At 43.1% G+C, this 15,765-nt stretch overlaps 1 protein-coding gene across 2 annotated transcripts in view; it reads right to left on the bottom strand.

Annotated features, from left to right (window-relative positions):
• The window catches only part of mthfd1b (methylenetetrahydrofolate dehydrogenase (NADP+ dependent) 1b), an 81,325-nt gene that overhangs the window by 47,915 nt on the left and 17,645 nt on the right, over positions 1-15,765 (bottom strand). The window contains exons 1-8 of one of the 2 annotated variants that reach the window (XM_059960681.1): positions 15,281-15,723; positions 15,095-15,179; positions 13,157-13,216; positions 12,255-12,308; positions 10,224-10,360; positions 7,034-7,134; positions 4,774-4,910; positions 1,495-1,606 (exon numbers count right to left, since the gene is read on the bottom strand). In XM_059960681.1, coding sequence (XP_059816664.1) covers positions 1,495-1,606; positions 4,774-4,910; positions 7,034-7,134; positions 10,224-10,360; positions 12,255-12,308; positions 13,157-13,216; positions 15,095-15,179; positions 15,281-15,432 — 838 coding nt within the window. In that variant the 5' untranslated portion in view covers positions 15,433-15,723. Of the gene's footprint in view, positions 1-1,494; positions 1,607-4,773; positions 4,911-7,033; positions 7,135-10,223; positions 10,361-12,254; positions 12,309-13,156; positions 13,217-15,094; positions 15,180-15,280; positions 15,724-15,765 lie in introns of those variants that run through there. The other variant, XM_059960686.1, reaches the window with a different exon arrangement.

Below are 15,765 nucleotides of genomic sequence, written 5' to 3'. Positions count from 1 at the left end.
CACTCAGTGTGTTAAAACTACACCCACCCACCTTTGTCCTCCCAGGTCCCAGGGTCCTGACAAGCCCTGGCATCCTTTAGAGGCAGAATGATACAGCTGGTAGAGCTGCTGCCTTAAAGCTCCAGGGAGCCAGGTTCCATCCTGGTTTTGGGTGCTGTCTGTGTGGAGTCTGCACATTCTTCCTGTGACCACGTGGGCTGGCATGTTAACTAGTAATGATTTACTTCCCCATAGCATATGGATGAGGGGTGGACTCTGATGGGAAATAATGGGAATGCGAGGAGTGCAAGATGAATTAGTATACATGTGTGGTTGATAGTGGGCAGGGACTCGGTGGGCTGGAGGACCTATTTCTGTGTTGTATCTCTTCAGCATTAGATAGCGTGGACATGGAGAGGCTGTTTCCAATAGTGAGCAAGTCTAGGATGACAGCCCCCTTTTAAACAGAGTTCCAGTCAAGAAGGCACCAGCCAATAACGCTACCTTGGGTGACATCTCCCAGATAGACAACAAAACTGTTTCTTTCACTTCTTCTACATATTCTCTTTATTTTAATTGTTTTGGAGCCTGTGATCTGCAGTTTTAAGATCGATTGAGTGATCTGGCGCTTTGCAGTCCCTGTGAAGATTTCAGGAAGCGAGTGGCCACAAGCCCTGGAAGCCTCCAGGCAGGGCAAGAACCCATGATCGACTTCATTTCTCACTGATTTGGGTGGTCCCTCACTCTCCCCCATGATGTTGTCGGAGAATACTACTGAAGTACTGGATCTACGACTTATGGATTGGGACTGTAGCTTATGTGGACTCATTCAGTTTTATGTTTTATATTCTCTCTTTTGTCCATTCTTTCTTGTTGCCATTTACACGATTTGTTTTTTTTTTGAATGGGGGTTGGTTTTGCCCAATTCTTTCTGCATGTGTAAGGGGTGGTTGATGTGTTTCTTTGAATGGCTTCCACGGTTTTCTTTGTTTCATAGCTGTTTATAGAAGATGAATCTCAGAGTTGTATACTGCATACATACTTTAATAACAAATCTACCTTGAACTTTGAATGAGGAGGAATTCTTTTAGCCAGAGGGTGGCGAATCTGTGGAATTTTTTTGCCAAAGATGGCTGTAGAGGCCTAGTTGTTGGGTCTATTTATAAAGGGGAAGTTAATAAATTTTTGATTGGTGAGGGCATCAAAGGTTGCAGGGAGAAGTCAGGAGAATGAGGTTGAGAGTGATAATAAATCAGCCATGATCAAATGGCATTGAAGACTGGATAGGCCAAATGGACTAATCCCACTACAATGTCCTAAGGCTTCTAAAATTTGACCTTGATTCAAGGTGAAAACAGGCAACCAAAGGAATTGACTTTAAGAAGTTTCTCGACTTGTACGAGAATTAGAGGATCAGACATTAACACACTGGATACAGGGGCAGGTTTGTGGGACTGTTTGTCCATGTCTCTTCCTCCTTCTTGCTTTGATTCTCTACTTATGGTTTCTACTTACCAGGAACATGGTTTATTCCACAGTCGATGACCACAGCTCCAGGTTTGATCCAGTTGCCTTTCACCATTTCTGCTTTGCCAGCTCCAACTACCAGGATGTCTGCTCGGCCAACCTAAAGATAATGACAACAGAGGGAATTATGTCTGTGCAAGGTAGCACAAATGAGTGGTGCTCTTTCTTCTGTGAAAAATATAAGCCTGTTATTAGGCAGTACTTTTCCTTTAATATGGAAGAATGTACTACAAAGAACAACAATTAAACAATAATGGAGGTCCTTCTCATGTAACTTATGACAACCCCGCTCACATGGAAGTACGTTTGGGAGACCAGCTAGATAGTGCTGTGGGGGCTGCAGACATCTTCTGCAAGGTGGGAACAGGACATTTCCACATGCCCTATCTCCCACCCTGCCCCCCTGAGCTGCAATGATCAATGGCTGCCTCAAGCCTAGCGCAGTAGACTCATTATTTCACTGAGTCAGTGAGGCCAGCTGACCTATGCCCCATCACTCTCCCTTCACAGCTGTTTCTGTGATCCTCTCCCACATTGTTTTTGCTCATTTTAGACTTACAAATCGTTCTCAGGAATGGAACCCCACCTGAGCCAGGACAATGCCAGTATTGAGCCACAGAAACTGGCCAAAGAAATAGATCCTAAGTGAGCAGAGTGGTAGAGAGACAGAAAATTTTGAACTTAAGTACATTTAAATCTGATTGAATTACAAATCTAGAAGCCAGATGTAAGAAAGTCCAGAGAAACCTCTTCACACAAAGAATGTCGAATCTGGAACATGCTGTCGTGTGGATTAGTAAAGACCTGATAAAGTGGGATGCAGTGGATAGGAGAAGACTTGGTCAAGCGAACCAGTAGCAACTGCCCTGCAAAGACTGAAAAATATTGTAGAGTTTTGAACACAGCTCAATTTATCAGGGGAGGGGGTAAAGGGAGGCAAGTTCTCACAGTGAGAGGAGTGAGGTCAGAGACTTGAGCCATAGTTTCATGGAGATAGTTAAACTGATATAAAAGATAAACTGAGTAACAAATTCTGTATCTAAATGAAATACAGAACAAATTAGAACACTACCAACTGTAGAGTACCATAAAACTGCATTAATTCTTAATAGTTATTCACAGAGGAATTCATCCAGTGCACTCCTGAACAAAATCACACAGACACCAAGTGTAGATAATGGACTGCCTTCATACAATGCTGTCGATGATTGCATCCCCCAAATCTTCATTTTCATTGTAACATTCAAGGTGGTTGTCGATATCTTCAAGTTTTTATTTCCTAACTTGTTAGCATTTTTGTTAAGTGACTGTCCTCACTTTCAAGGACTCTTCATCTTACATTTTCAATATTTATTGCTTATTTATTTATTTTGATTATCTTCTCTTTTGTGTTTGCACAATTTGTTGTCTTTTGCACATTGGTGGTTTGTCCGTCATGTTGGATGTAGTCTTTTTTTGATTCTGTTGTGTTTCTTGTATTTACTGTGTGCACCCGCAAGAAAATGAATCTCAGGGTTGTATATGGTGGCATACTGTATATATACTTTGATAATAAAATTACTTTGAACTTTGTTAAAGTAATTAAATCATTTAATTTTCACTCCTGGCATCTCCAAGCCTGAATGCTTGAAACCACAATGAGCTCAACAATTTGGAATTGGCTTACTGCTTATTTCTCACTAATTATCAGTGACAAAAATCACTGCTTTTTGAACACAAACACATGCAACTGATGTCATTTAAAACCTGTTCACTCTGCTCACTCCAAGCACAGTGTAACATCTAATGGCCACTCCAGTGTGTGCGATGGATACTAGTTAGAACCTGTTCGGCAAGTCTGCCCGGATTAAGCAGCATAGTGCCCCAAATAAACAAGGGGAATCCCAGCAATTTTTAAAATTAGTGTTTGTTCTTACAAGTTTTCCCAAATAAGTGCTGCCTTAGCTAAATGGAATCCATATTCTAAAGATCCTTAAAGCAGATCTATAGTGATTCAGAGAATCTTGCACACTGCTGCCATCTGGTGACTGGATTAGGAGAAATTCTCATCTCACTCATTTCAGACACAGGCAATACCCAATGTCAACAGTGAATATTATTCTCTACCATACCCCTCACTCCTCCCTATTTCCCCATTCATCACCCACCAACCCCTTTCCCTAAACTACTCCCCTCCCTCTCCTGGCTCTATCTGACCATGATCTGTCACCTCATCCAGTTCTACCCATCACCTACCAGACCCTTGCCCCTCCTCCTTCTACTGGCTATCTTCCCTTTACCGTCCCATTCCTGATGCAGGAAACCATCCTGAAACTCCCACCATCTTTTGTCCTCCACAGATGCTAATCAATTTATGTCTGTATTTCGCTCTGTCTGTATGTCCATCTTTCACTCTTTCTGGCTACCAATTTATTTACAGAACTGTGCAAAAGTCTTTGGCAGATATATACAGCTAGGGTGCCTAAGACTTCTGTACAGTACTATAGTAATTTTATGTACTGAATTTTACCACTGCTGCTGCAAAAAAATTCATAACATAAGTGAATGATGATAAACCCAATTCTGATATGGGTCTCTATTGTGGACTGATAATGGGAAGGGGGCAGGGAGAAGGGAAAAGAGTGGGAAGCGCCAGAGAAACATACTGTAATGATCAATAAACCAAATAACCTTGCCTGGTGTCTCAGGGCTGGATATGTCTGAATCTGTGTCACACCCCTGTCCCTAGCACTCTTTCTCTGCCTCCTGTCCCACACCCCTTCCATGGCATCCCACGCTCACCATTCCCAACATCCTTTCCTTCAGCCAGATTTACAAACTCACTTTCCGCTCCACATTGACAAATACAAATACGCAAAAGTCCAAGGCACCTTGTGTGTGTGTGTGCGCGCACATGCCAAAGACTTTGTATATAACTATATATATTGTTGTTTAGCTCCAGGTTCCAACAAGTGCAGTCTCCGGAAGATCACGTCACTGATGAAGTGGCTGAAATTGGTTGGGTTTAGGACATATGACTCAGAGCTCGCTTGCTGTCTTTCCATCTGTCTTTTTGCCACCTGCTTTTCTGTCCATCTGTCCACCCACCCGCCTTACTATCTATGGCAACTTGAAGTAATTTGTTATGCCTGCACTGTACTATTGCCACAAACCAACACATTTTCAACAATTTCCCCAAAATTCAGTGATAATAAACTTGATTCCAATTCTAGACTGGGTGTGTTTTTATCTATTCTTTTTAAAGAATGGTTGCCAGTGTCCTCTTACCTCACCCTGGAGGTCTGCTGTCTTAGAATGGCAGGTGGTCACCGTGGCATTGTTCGACACCAGCAGGTCACGCATGGGAGCGCCAACAATCTTACTCCTCCCAATAACAACTGCCTGGGAGCCGGGTATCTTCACACCTGTAACAACAGGTTAAGGCAGAGATCACTCAGGGCCGGAACAATGTCAGCTGTGTTACTTGACCTGTGTTTCAGAACCAAAGCATAGGAGGCTTCACAGGGTAGATATTGAGTTATTTTCACTGGTGAGTGAGGCACAGACATAACTACAAAATGAGGGTCTGCCTATTCAAAATTGAAATGCTTAGGAATTTCATCTGCCGGTGGGCAGTGAATATTTGGAATATTTATGGTGGCATATGGTAGATAAATATTTGAAAGATTGAATAATTAAGGTTTATGGGGAAATGGCACAGAAGAGGAGTGAGGCCAATACAAATCAGACATGATCATACTGAATGGTGAAGTTGGGTCAAGGGACCAAATGTATTAATCCTGCTCCAATTGGCTTGTGTTCTTAAACCATTTTAGCTCCTAGTTTCAAATTGTTTATCATCGCAAACAGCAATACCCCAATTTACCAAAAAGACGTAATTTTTCTTAAAAAAAAATTTCCATGACTAATTAATTCATCTGTTCGTTCCCCACAGGCTCTTCAACCAAGCAGTGCTGCTGCTGGAAGGCAGCAAAGGAAGACGTCTGTATGAGTAGGTGTGCAGCAGTCATAGATCACTACAGCACAGAAATAGGCTCTTTGGCTCATCTAGTCTGTGCCAACCGTTACTGTGCCTAATTTCATTGACTTGCACCTCGACCATAGCACTCTGATCCATACGCTAATCCAAACTTCTCTTAAATGTTGCAAGTGCATCCACCTCTTCCGCTGCCACCTCATTCCACAAATGCAACACCCTCTGAGTAAAGACACTCACGTTCCCCTTAAATATTTAACCTTTAACTTATAATCTCTGCAAAGGGCAGCACTACTGAGGCTAACAAGCCCACTTGCCACCCCTCCTGGAAAGTGGAAATGACCAAGGAACACAAAGTTAAATCCAGAATCTGAGATTATCCTTGTGTCTAAAAGCAGATAACTTTAAACTTAAGCTTAGGGCCATGTTTAAAAAGCAAATAATATACTCAAAGGAGTTCAGAAGCTGCTTATTCTGTAAAAAGTCATTTGCCTTCGATTTAGCCTTTCTGCCATCACCATTTCTCCACCCATATTTCCAACCGATTTCCTGCTGAATTCTTGGATCCTCACGATCCACGACTCTGAATTTTTCTATCGTTTGAACTCACAAAGCAGCCCACTTACAGGTGGAGAGTATCCTAAACTGGCTGCCTGGAATGGAACCACCAATGCCCAAGAATGGAAAAGGCAAGTGGTGGATACAGCTCAGTCTATCACAGGCAAAGCCCTTCCCACGACTGGGTACATTTACATGGCAAGCTACCACAAAAAAGCAGCAGCACCCATCAAGGAATCCACCATCCAGCCCATGCTCTCTTCTCATTAATGCCATCAGACAGGAGGTACAGAAGCCTGCGATCTCAGACCACCAGGTTTAGGAACAGGTTATCCCTACAACCATCAAGTTCCAGAGCCAGCATGAACTCTACGATCTACAGACTCATGTTCTCAATATTATTTTTTATTTACACAGTTTGTTTAGATTGCACATTAATTAGTTGTCAGTTTATGTATAGTTTTCGTAGCTTCTATTGTACTTTCTTTATTTTTCATGTAAATGCCTGTGAGAAAATGAATCTCAAGGCAACATAATTACTCTGATAATGAATCTACTTTGAACTGTAAAGAGGATACAGTGATCTCTGTCAAGGCCCCAGCAATCTCATCTCGATTAGCAAGGGTGTCAAAGGTTACAGGGAGAACAAAGGAAAATGGGGCTGAGAGGAATAACAAAATTAGCCATGATGGAGAGGTGGAACACTCGATTGGCCAAATGGACTAATTCTGTTCCGATGTCCTATGGTCTCAATAACCTGTGATAGATCCCATCAGGCTTGGTGACTTGTCCACCTAAATGATCAAGCCACTTCTCACTATCACCCATGTCCTCATATCCTTAGAAGTCCAATTATCTCAGTCTATAATAAAGCTCAATGACTGAGGCCTCAACAGAGATCGACTGTAATTACATGTTTGAATAAATGGAAGTAGATGAAAGCTTATTATGTTTTCACATCTCCACGATCTAATAATCAGACTCAGCTCCTACCAGTCTGTTTGATCAGCTCCAGGCAGCCTTTGGGAGTACAGGGGATGAAGCAGTCATTCAAGTCTCCTCGAGCCAGCTTCCCTGCATTGATGCTTGTTAATCTAGGAGTTTGTGAAAATGGGTGTTAAAAATTACAGATACATCAACTCAAGAAAGACAATCAATAAGGTGGGTGGTCATAGATGTACCCAAGAACCAGGTTTACTAACACTAATACATTCACATTTATTTATCACACTTACCATGAAATATAATGATGAGAGTCGTTTATGTTAACAGCCAACACACCTAAGGATATGCTGGGGAATGCCCATAAGTGAAACGTCATGTAATTTGTTGTTTTGCACTAATAGTGAATTGCAATACATTAAAAATACTATAAGTTACAATAAAAAATATTTAATAAAAGGGACCTTCATGATGGATGCCATCTTTTTGAGGCATCACCTTTTCAGTCTAAATCTAGAGGGCATAGGCTTAAGGTGAGAAGTGAAAGATTTAAAGGAGATCCAAGGGGTGACTTTTTGCACACAGAGGGTGGTGGATATGTGAAAAGAGCTGCCAGATAAAGTGCTGGAGGTACAAACAATCACTAACTTTAAAAGTCATTACATGGGAGTGGGCCAAATGCAAGTAAATGAGACAGGCTCAGGTTGGCATGGATGAGAACACTGTGTAACTCTGACCATATTGATCCCAAAATATCCAAAATCTGGATAATCTGGAGTGGTGTGTTAAAGGATTAGAGGATATGTGCTATGAGGGGAGGCTGGATAATTGTTTTCTCTGGAGCGGCAGAGGCTGAGGGGAGAGTTTAAACAGAAGAAATTCTGCAGATGCTGGAAATCCTGAGCAACACACATAAAATGCTGGAGGAACAGCAGGTCAGGCAGCATTTATGGCAAGGAATAAATAATCAATGTTTTGGGCTGAGACCCTGCTTCAGGACTGGAAAGGAAGGGGAAAATGACAGAATAAAAAACTGGGGCGAGGGGAAGGAGAATAGCTAGAAGGTAGTGAGTGAAGCTAAGTGGGTGAGAAAGGTAAATGGCTGGAGAAGGAGGAATCTGATAGGAGAGGAGAGTGAACCCCAGGAGGAACGAGGAGAGGACCCGGGGGAGATGATAGGAAGACGATAAGAGGCAAGGGGCCAGAGCGGGGAATAGAAAAAGAGGGGAGGTGGAGGAATTTTTTTTAGCAGAAGGAGAAATCAATATTCGTCTGGATAGCCTCCATCAGATTAGAGGCTATCCAGACAGAATATAAAGTGTGGCTTTTCCGCCCTGAGGGTGGCTTCATCATTGGCACAAGAGGAGGCCATGGATAGAGGCTTATAAAATTATGACAGGCATAAATAGATTTGACAGTTAGTATCCATTTCCCAGGGGTGAAATGTCTAACACCAGAGGGCATGGCTTAAGGTGAGACTAAATTCAAAAGGGGTGTTTTTTAGTAAACAGAGTGGTGGGTACCTGGGATGCACTGCCTGGTTTGGTGGTGGAAGCAAATACAATAGAGGCCTTCAAAAGGCTCTTGGAAAGGCATGTGAATGTTTAGGAAATGGAAGGATCATGGACATGGTTGATCAGAAGTGAAGCCCAAATTGAGGGGATAGGAGTGGGGGTGGGGGGGGGAGGGCGGTGGCGGGTATGTGAGTGTGAGTGTGTGTGTGTGTGTGTGCGCGCGCGCACATACTTATCAAATAAAGTTATGCTTTAACTTTTCAGCTACTCCAGACTCAAAACATTGTTGACTCTTAAACACAAGAGATTTAGCAAATCAGCAAAAACCAACAGATCATGCAGCATCTATGGAAAGGAATAAAACAGTTGATGTTTTGGGCGAAGACTCTTGATCAGGACTTGAAAGGAAGGGGGAAGAAGCCAGAATAAGAACAAGTAGAAGCTGGGAGGTGTTAGGTGAAGTCAAGTGGGTGGAAGACGGAGGAAGTAGGAGGCGATAAGTGAAGCCCAGTGGGTGGGTGGGTGGCTGGAAGAGGGGGAATAAAGTGAGAATCTGGGAGGTGATAAGTGAAAAGGGTAAAGGGCTGAAGAAGAGGTACCTCAAAGGAGAGGAGAGTAAACTATGGGAGAAAGGGCAGGAAGAGAGGGTTTGATCAGCAGAGAGAAGAGTTAAGAGGGGAGCCAGAGTGGGAAATGAAAGAAGAAAGGGGAGGGAGAGAAATTACCAGAAGTTAAAGATAGCAAGGTTCATACCATCAGATTGGTGGCTACCCAGACAGAAGATCTGTTGCTCCTCCAACCTGAGAGTGACCTCATTACAGGAGGTCATGGATCGACACGTTGGAATGGGAGTAGGGATTGGAATTAAAATGATTGGCTACAGGGAGATCCTGGCATGTTGTGGATGGAGTGAAGGTGCTCAACAAAGCGGTCCCCCAATCTATGTCAGGCCTTACCAATGCAGAGGAGGGCACATCAGAAGCACACAGACTTGTTGGTAAAGTGCAAATTATGGAACACACAGAAAATGCTGGAGGAACTCAGCAGGTAAGGTAGAATCTATTGACATTTCAGGTCAAGATCCTTTAAGACTACGCCTATTCCCTTCTGCCTACACAGTGCCCATCCCATACCCCTCCATTCTCTGCACTTTCAGATGCCTATATAAACACCGCTAGCAAATCAAACACACAAAAGAGTTTCAACGCTGGAAACCTTGAACAATACACACAAAATGCTGAAGGAACTCCTGATGAAGTGATTTGGCCCGAAATGCTGACTGTTTATTCCTCTCCATAGATGCTGCTTGACCTGCTGAGTTCCTCCAGCATTTTGTTGACTCTTAACTGATCTTCTTACGAAGAATTCATATGCAAGGTTGCCGATCTGAAATGTTAACTATGTCTTTGCTCCAAAGGTGCTTTCTGGCCAGCTTAATCACAAAGAAAAAGACTATAGATTGAAACACAAAATGCTGGAGGAACTCAGCAGGTCAGTCACCAACTATGGGAGGAGGAAATGGCTGAAGTTTTGAGCCAAGACCCTTCATCAGGGTTGGAAAGGAAGGTGGAAGAAACCAGAGTAAGGTGGTGAGGAGATAGGGAGGAGTACAAGCAAGTAGGTGATAGGTGAAGTGCTCATACTTGACTGCTAGTTACTGGCCCCTTCTGGGGAACACAAGGAGTAGAGTGGATCTGACACCATGTGCATAAACACCTGACCCATACCCATCAACATCCTTTTCAGGGGCAACAGCATTCGTTACTTTCTCAACATCGATTGGATTAATGGAGTCCAGTGGGAGCTGTACAATGAGTCCGTGCACACTAGGGTCTTCGTTAATGTGAGTGATGTTACTCAACACCTGCAACAATTGAGAATAGGCCAGTCAGCAAGATAACACAGCAAGGGATCCCAAGTGAGGGATGGCATGATAGTGAACAATTAGCATAACACTATTACATTACCAGCGACCTGGATTCAATCCCCACCACTGTCTGTAAGGAGACTGTATGCTCTCCCTGTGACCACATGAGTTTCTTCCAGGTGCTCCAGACTCCTCCCACATCCCAAAGATTAAATGGTCATATGGGTGTAGTTGGGTAGCGTGAGCTCATTAGGCTGGACTGGCCTGTTATAATGCTGTATCTCTATATAAAAGACATCGCACTCTAGGGAATCCACGGACACATTAACCAGGGACCTTTGACTGAATGGACAAACACTCAGATCGGGATCACTGACCACAGAATGACACTCTTGAACCTGCTACCTCAATGTCAATTTAACGATGCTCCCTAACAAATGGGCTTAACTCACCTTGTGTAAGTTGGGCCTCCTTCCCTGCCCTATAACTTCATGACTCAAGCAATATCGCAAAGATAATCAAGAGAAAACACAGGGCTGAAAACACACCTGGCTGCCCGTTAGCAGAAACAGAATACTTCACTGATTATCCTCAAAGAAAGTGAAGATTCATGGAGGAGGTCAAATGTTGACTGCTCCTTTCAATGGATGCTGCCTGACCTGCTGAGTTCATCTAGCTTTTTTGTACGTCTTGATTTGACAGCATCTGCAGTGTACTTTGAGGTGAATATTCACGTGACCCTGGAGTGGCTTTTGTATGGAACAACAAAGAATGCAACATCACTTTTTGTACTAGGTAGTCATTACTACTTACAGAACTGTACAGGCCCCTCCAACCATGATGTTGTGCTGACCTTTTTAACTATTCAAAGATCAATATTTCTATCATCCACATGCCTATCTCAGAGTTACTTAAAATCTCCCTAATGTATCTGCCTTTACCACTACCCCTACAGGGCATTCCATGTGTAAAGAACTTAACTCTGACATTCTTCCTATGCCTCCCCCAATCACCAATTATTTGGTTCCTATTTTATTTACTACTCAATTATTTTAATATGTTCCTTATAGTAACTTCTTTTTGCACCGCTTTTACTTACTAACTTATTTATGATTGTAACTTACAATTTTTTTATGCTGTTACAAAACAAAACAACTCACAACATATTTCTGATCCTGATTCAACCTTGCAGTTTGGAACAAGGGCACTGCTCAATTTGTACAAAAATAGCTCATCTCCACCAGGGTGCAATGTAGTGCTCTCATTTAAACCAAGTGACCCAAGCTCCTGCTACTAGCTGTAACCTAGAAGATGAAGGCAAAACAGAGATTCCCAGATTAAAGTTCCCACTCACAGAACAGAGACTGGAGTACCTATACTGCAAGGGAAAGCAGTGGCCCTTGTTTGTGGATTGCAAAACACAACAGGGAAAGGTGGAGTAGGTTAGGGCTTTACTCCCTGGAGTGCAGGAGAATAGGAGGAAATTTGTTCGTGGTATACAAAATAATGAGATATTGATAGGGCAAATGTAAGCAGGCTTTTTCCACTGGGGTTGGGTGAGACCAGAACAAGAGGAACTTCCTGACTCGGAGGGTGGTGTAAGTGTGGAACGTACTTCCAGCAGAAGTGGTGGAGGTGGGTTCAATTGGAACATCTAAGAGAAGTTTGGAAAGTACATGGATGTGAGGGATATGGAGGGCTATGGTCCAGGCATGGGTCGATGGGACAAGGCAGAACATGTTGAACTATTGGACTAGATGGGCTGGATGGCTTATTTCTGTGCTGCAGTGCTTTATGCTTTCCTGAATGGAGAGGAGAAAAATTTCTTGGCAGTGGGAGCATAGATAAACAAATGGAAGAGTAGAACAGAAAATGCAGAAGCTGTACTTGCCTCATCTTCAGTGGCAGTTTTTGGCAACTTCATGTGGTTGGCATTCATTCCAATCTGCAGGGAGAGATATATATCATCAACAAAGAAACACAACCTCTTCAGTCAGGAAAGCTCACCAACACCTCTACTTTCTGAGGAGTCTGAAGAGAGCTGGTCTATGCACAGCTTTACTCAGAATTTCTACAGGTGTGCAGAGGACAGCATCCTGAAGTGCTGCATCACTCTGTGGTACAAAAACTGCACTGTGGCAGACAGGGGAGCTCTATAATGGGTAGTTAAAACTGCTCTGCACTTACCCGCCATCGAGGAAATATACATAGAAAGGTGCCAGAAAAAGGCAAGCAATATCATGAAGGTTCCCACACACCCTGCTCATGGACTGTGAATTCCCATCAGGGAAGACGCTACACAGTATCTGTGCTAGGACCACTAGATTCAAAAACAGTTATTTCCCCCAAGCTGACAGGCTGATCAAATTCCACTAATTAACCCACCCCACCATCACCACTTGGCATCACTTTATTACAATCAGTCTATGTACACTCAGTGGCCACTTTAGGTATACCTGCAGGTAAATGCAATTATCACATGGCAGCGACTCAATGTATAAAAGCATGCAGACGTAGTCAAGAGGTTCATTTGTTGGTGAGTCCAAACATCAGAATGGGGATAAAATGTGCTCTAAGTGACTTTGTCCATGGAATGATTGCTAGTGTTAGGCAGGATGGTTTGAGTATCTCAGAATGTGCAGATCTTCTGGGATCTTTAGTCTGATAACCAACACCAGAGTCACATTAGGAGGTAGGAGAGGAGGAAAAAATATCAGTTTTGACAGCTGCATTTGAAAGTCAGTGCAGTTAACCTGGTTAATCAAAAGTGAAAATGTTTAAAATATTTCATACCTCAGCAGCTGCCTTCAGTTTCATACTGATGTACAGGTTCGAATCATCCCTGTCTCCAACCTAAAAGGGAATGAAAGAAGGAGAATGAGAGGCAAAAAGGAGCATGAGCAAACTGAAGAATAGGAAGCAAATGAGGGAGAGAGAGAGATAGGGAGGAGCAGAAAGGGGATGAGTGCATTGCAATGGATGATGGGATCAGGATGCATAGGAAGGGAAGGTGACAGAGACTGGCAGTTAATATAGGCAGAAATAGAAGCATAAGGTGGCTGAGAAAAAGAATGAGAATGCAATTGTGCAACAGAGATAATAAATTAAAATCTGCAAAACACTCCTTAGTAAAAAGAAACTGATATGACTATGGCCCAGTAATACTGATCATATTCTAAATCTACTGTTTGAGGAAATTAAATTTATGTAATTAAATATGGAATAAAAGGCGGTCTCAGTAATAGTGATCATGAAACCACTGAACTGTGTTAAATCCCATCCGACTAATTATTGCTCTGTAGGACAGGAATCCTTATCCAGTGTAGGTAATGTTGGGAGCACTCAGCAGGTCAGGCTACACCTGCGGTAGTGTTTCCGATCAGAGGCCCTTTGTCAGACGTTAAAAGTTAACTACCTTTCTCTTCCCATGGATGCAGCCCGACCTGCTGTGTATTCTGCACATTTTTCCCTTTTATTTTAGATTTCCAGGTTCTTCTTTTTTTAAAATATTTGCACAGCAAAGTGATATGGCTCAGCAGGTTTGACGATGAGGGGATGTAATGTTGGCCCGGATGCAACACGAGAACAATAAACAAAGGAGAACGGAAGCAAGGTTAACGAAGTGGTGAGATGGATGGGCCAAAGTTGCTTAGGCCAGCACTTAGTCATGCTCTACACATTTGGAATTTCCAATCAAATTACCAGCAGTGGTCCATAGGTTGTGCCCAGAGCTGGAAAAATTTGTTATTCTTGCATGTCAAGTGCCCTGTTCAGGTGCTCAGCAAATGTAGGACCATGAAAGACTCAGAGGCAGCCCCACTGTGCCAAGCAAGTGCGCCATGCAACAGCTCAATATAATCGCCACCTCAATGCACTAGTCAAGCACCTTGGCCAGGAAATTAAATGATAATTGGCTATGCAAAATTAAGACTCAGTGCTTCAGACCAACTTCCCATAGAAATCTGCCTTTATGAGAGGAAAAAATGGGAGCAGGCCCCTCAAACCAGCCCCACCATTCAATATGATCACGGCTGATCTATGTTGGCCTCAATCCTTCTTCTGTGCCAGTTCCACATAAGCTGCATTACAGTGTAGCTGTTAGTACATGGCTTTACAGTGTCAGTGGTCACCGATTGGAGTTCGCATTCCATTCATTTCTATAATTAATTTGACTGTTCTCCCCATGACTGTGTGGGTATCCTCCCACATTCCAAAGACATCCTTTCAATGTCCATTCTATCTAGGTTTTTCAACATTCAGCAGGTTTCAATGAATTTTCCAAACCACCGCGCCCTTTATATTGCAACCATGTTTATGTCTCCATCAGCTGAACTAGTTACTTGAATGAGTGAGCTCTTTCAAGGGACCCCAGAACATCCTCAGACTCACTGGTATGGATGTGAGAGGTCAGCTTCAACTTTACAGTTCACACCAATTCATTCCATGCACCACCCCAGCTCAATGTCTTGCTGCTTTACCCATCACACAGCTGCTCTTCTTGTCAGCATTAACCTGTTTTGACTCCTTCCCCCAACAATCATGGTAGTGGGAGGGGGAGAAATGATGTAGTTGTTGCCTTGAACTTCACAGAACATCTCAAGAGTCACCTACCATACTTTCTTATATACAAAACTAACTTGACACACGTATGCAATGATGCTAAGATATAGGAGCAGAATTAGGCCATTTGGCTCATTGGGTGCTGAAAGTGATTCAAAGCTATGTACTCACCTGCAGAATAGCCAAGCCAGGCCGAAACCCTGGGACTTGCTCCTTCATCAGTTTCACTTCATTCTTCAGTCGTTCCCTGACTTGTCTGGAGGGTGGGGGGAGGAAAAAGAAGAGAACACTCACATTCAATCATTGGTCAGGACTCAAACCAGAACAGAAACCATCTGTAAACCGTGCAGTTCTCACGTGGAAGTTTTCACTCCGGACACCACACTCGCTACTGCCCTCACTGCCAACAAACTTTTCCATGGATTAAAGAGTATTGCAGCCAGTCTGAAGCCCCTGCCAAGGGGCAGGAGGGGGCCACGGGAGAAAAAAGGGCAGGTTAGCTTGTGCATTACTGAAGGGAAAGGCAGAGACTGCTACTCAGTATGAAACAGCTGGAAGTGCCAGGAATCAGTTTGTACTGGCTTGTGATGCCTGTTGGAACAGTGAGTGTTACATATTTGCACAGACACAGCCTGTGAACACAGTTACAACTTTCAGATGTGTCTCTACCCTCTGCCCTCAACACCCAATGACCCCCACAAATCCTTCAGACCACAATCATATATCCATTAGATGAGGAACATTCAGTAGCCTATACTTCCGTGAATAACTTTGTTTTAAAAGGAAGATTTTGCATAGTCAAGGCCATCCGATCAGGATTAGGTCCAAATTCCTCTCCTACT

This window comes from Hypanus sabinus, chromosome 2 (assembly GCF_030144855.1).
Source record: "Hypanus sabinus isolate sHypSab1 chromosome 2, sHypSab1.hap1, whole genome shotgun sequence".
In the NCBI taxonomy this organism is placed as follows: Eukaryota; Metazoa; Chordata; class Chondrichthyes; order Myliobatiformes; family Dasyatidae; genus Hypanus; species Hypanus sabinus.
The sequence above is the reverse complement of the archived record's forward strand: the minus strand, read 5'-3'. Positions and strand labels throughout refer to the sequence as shown.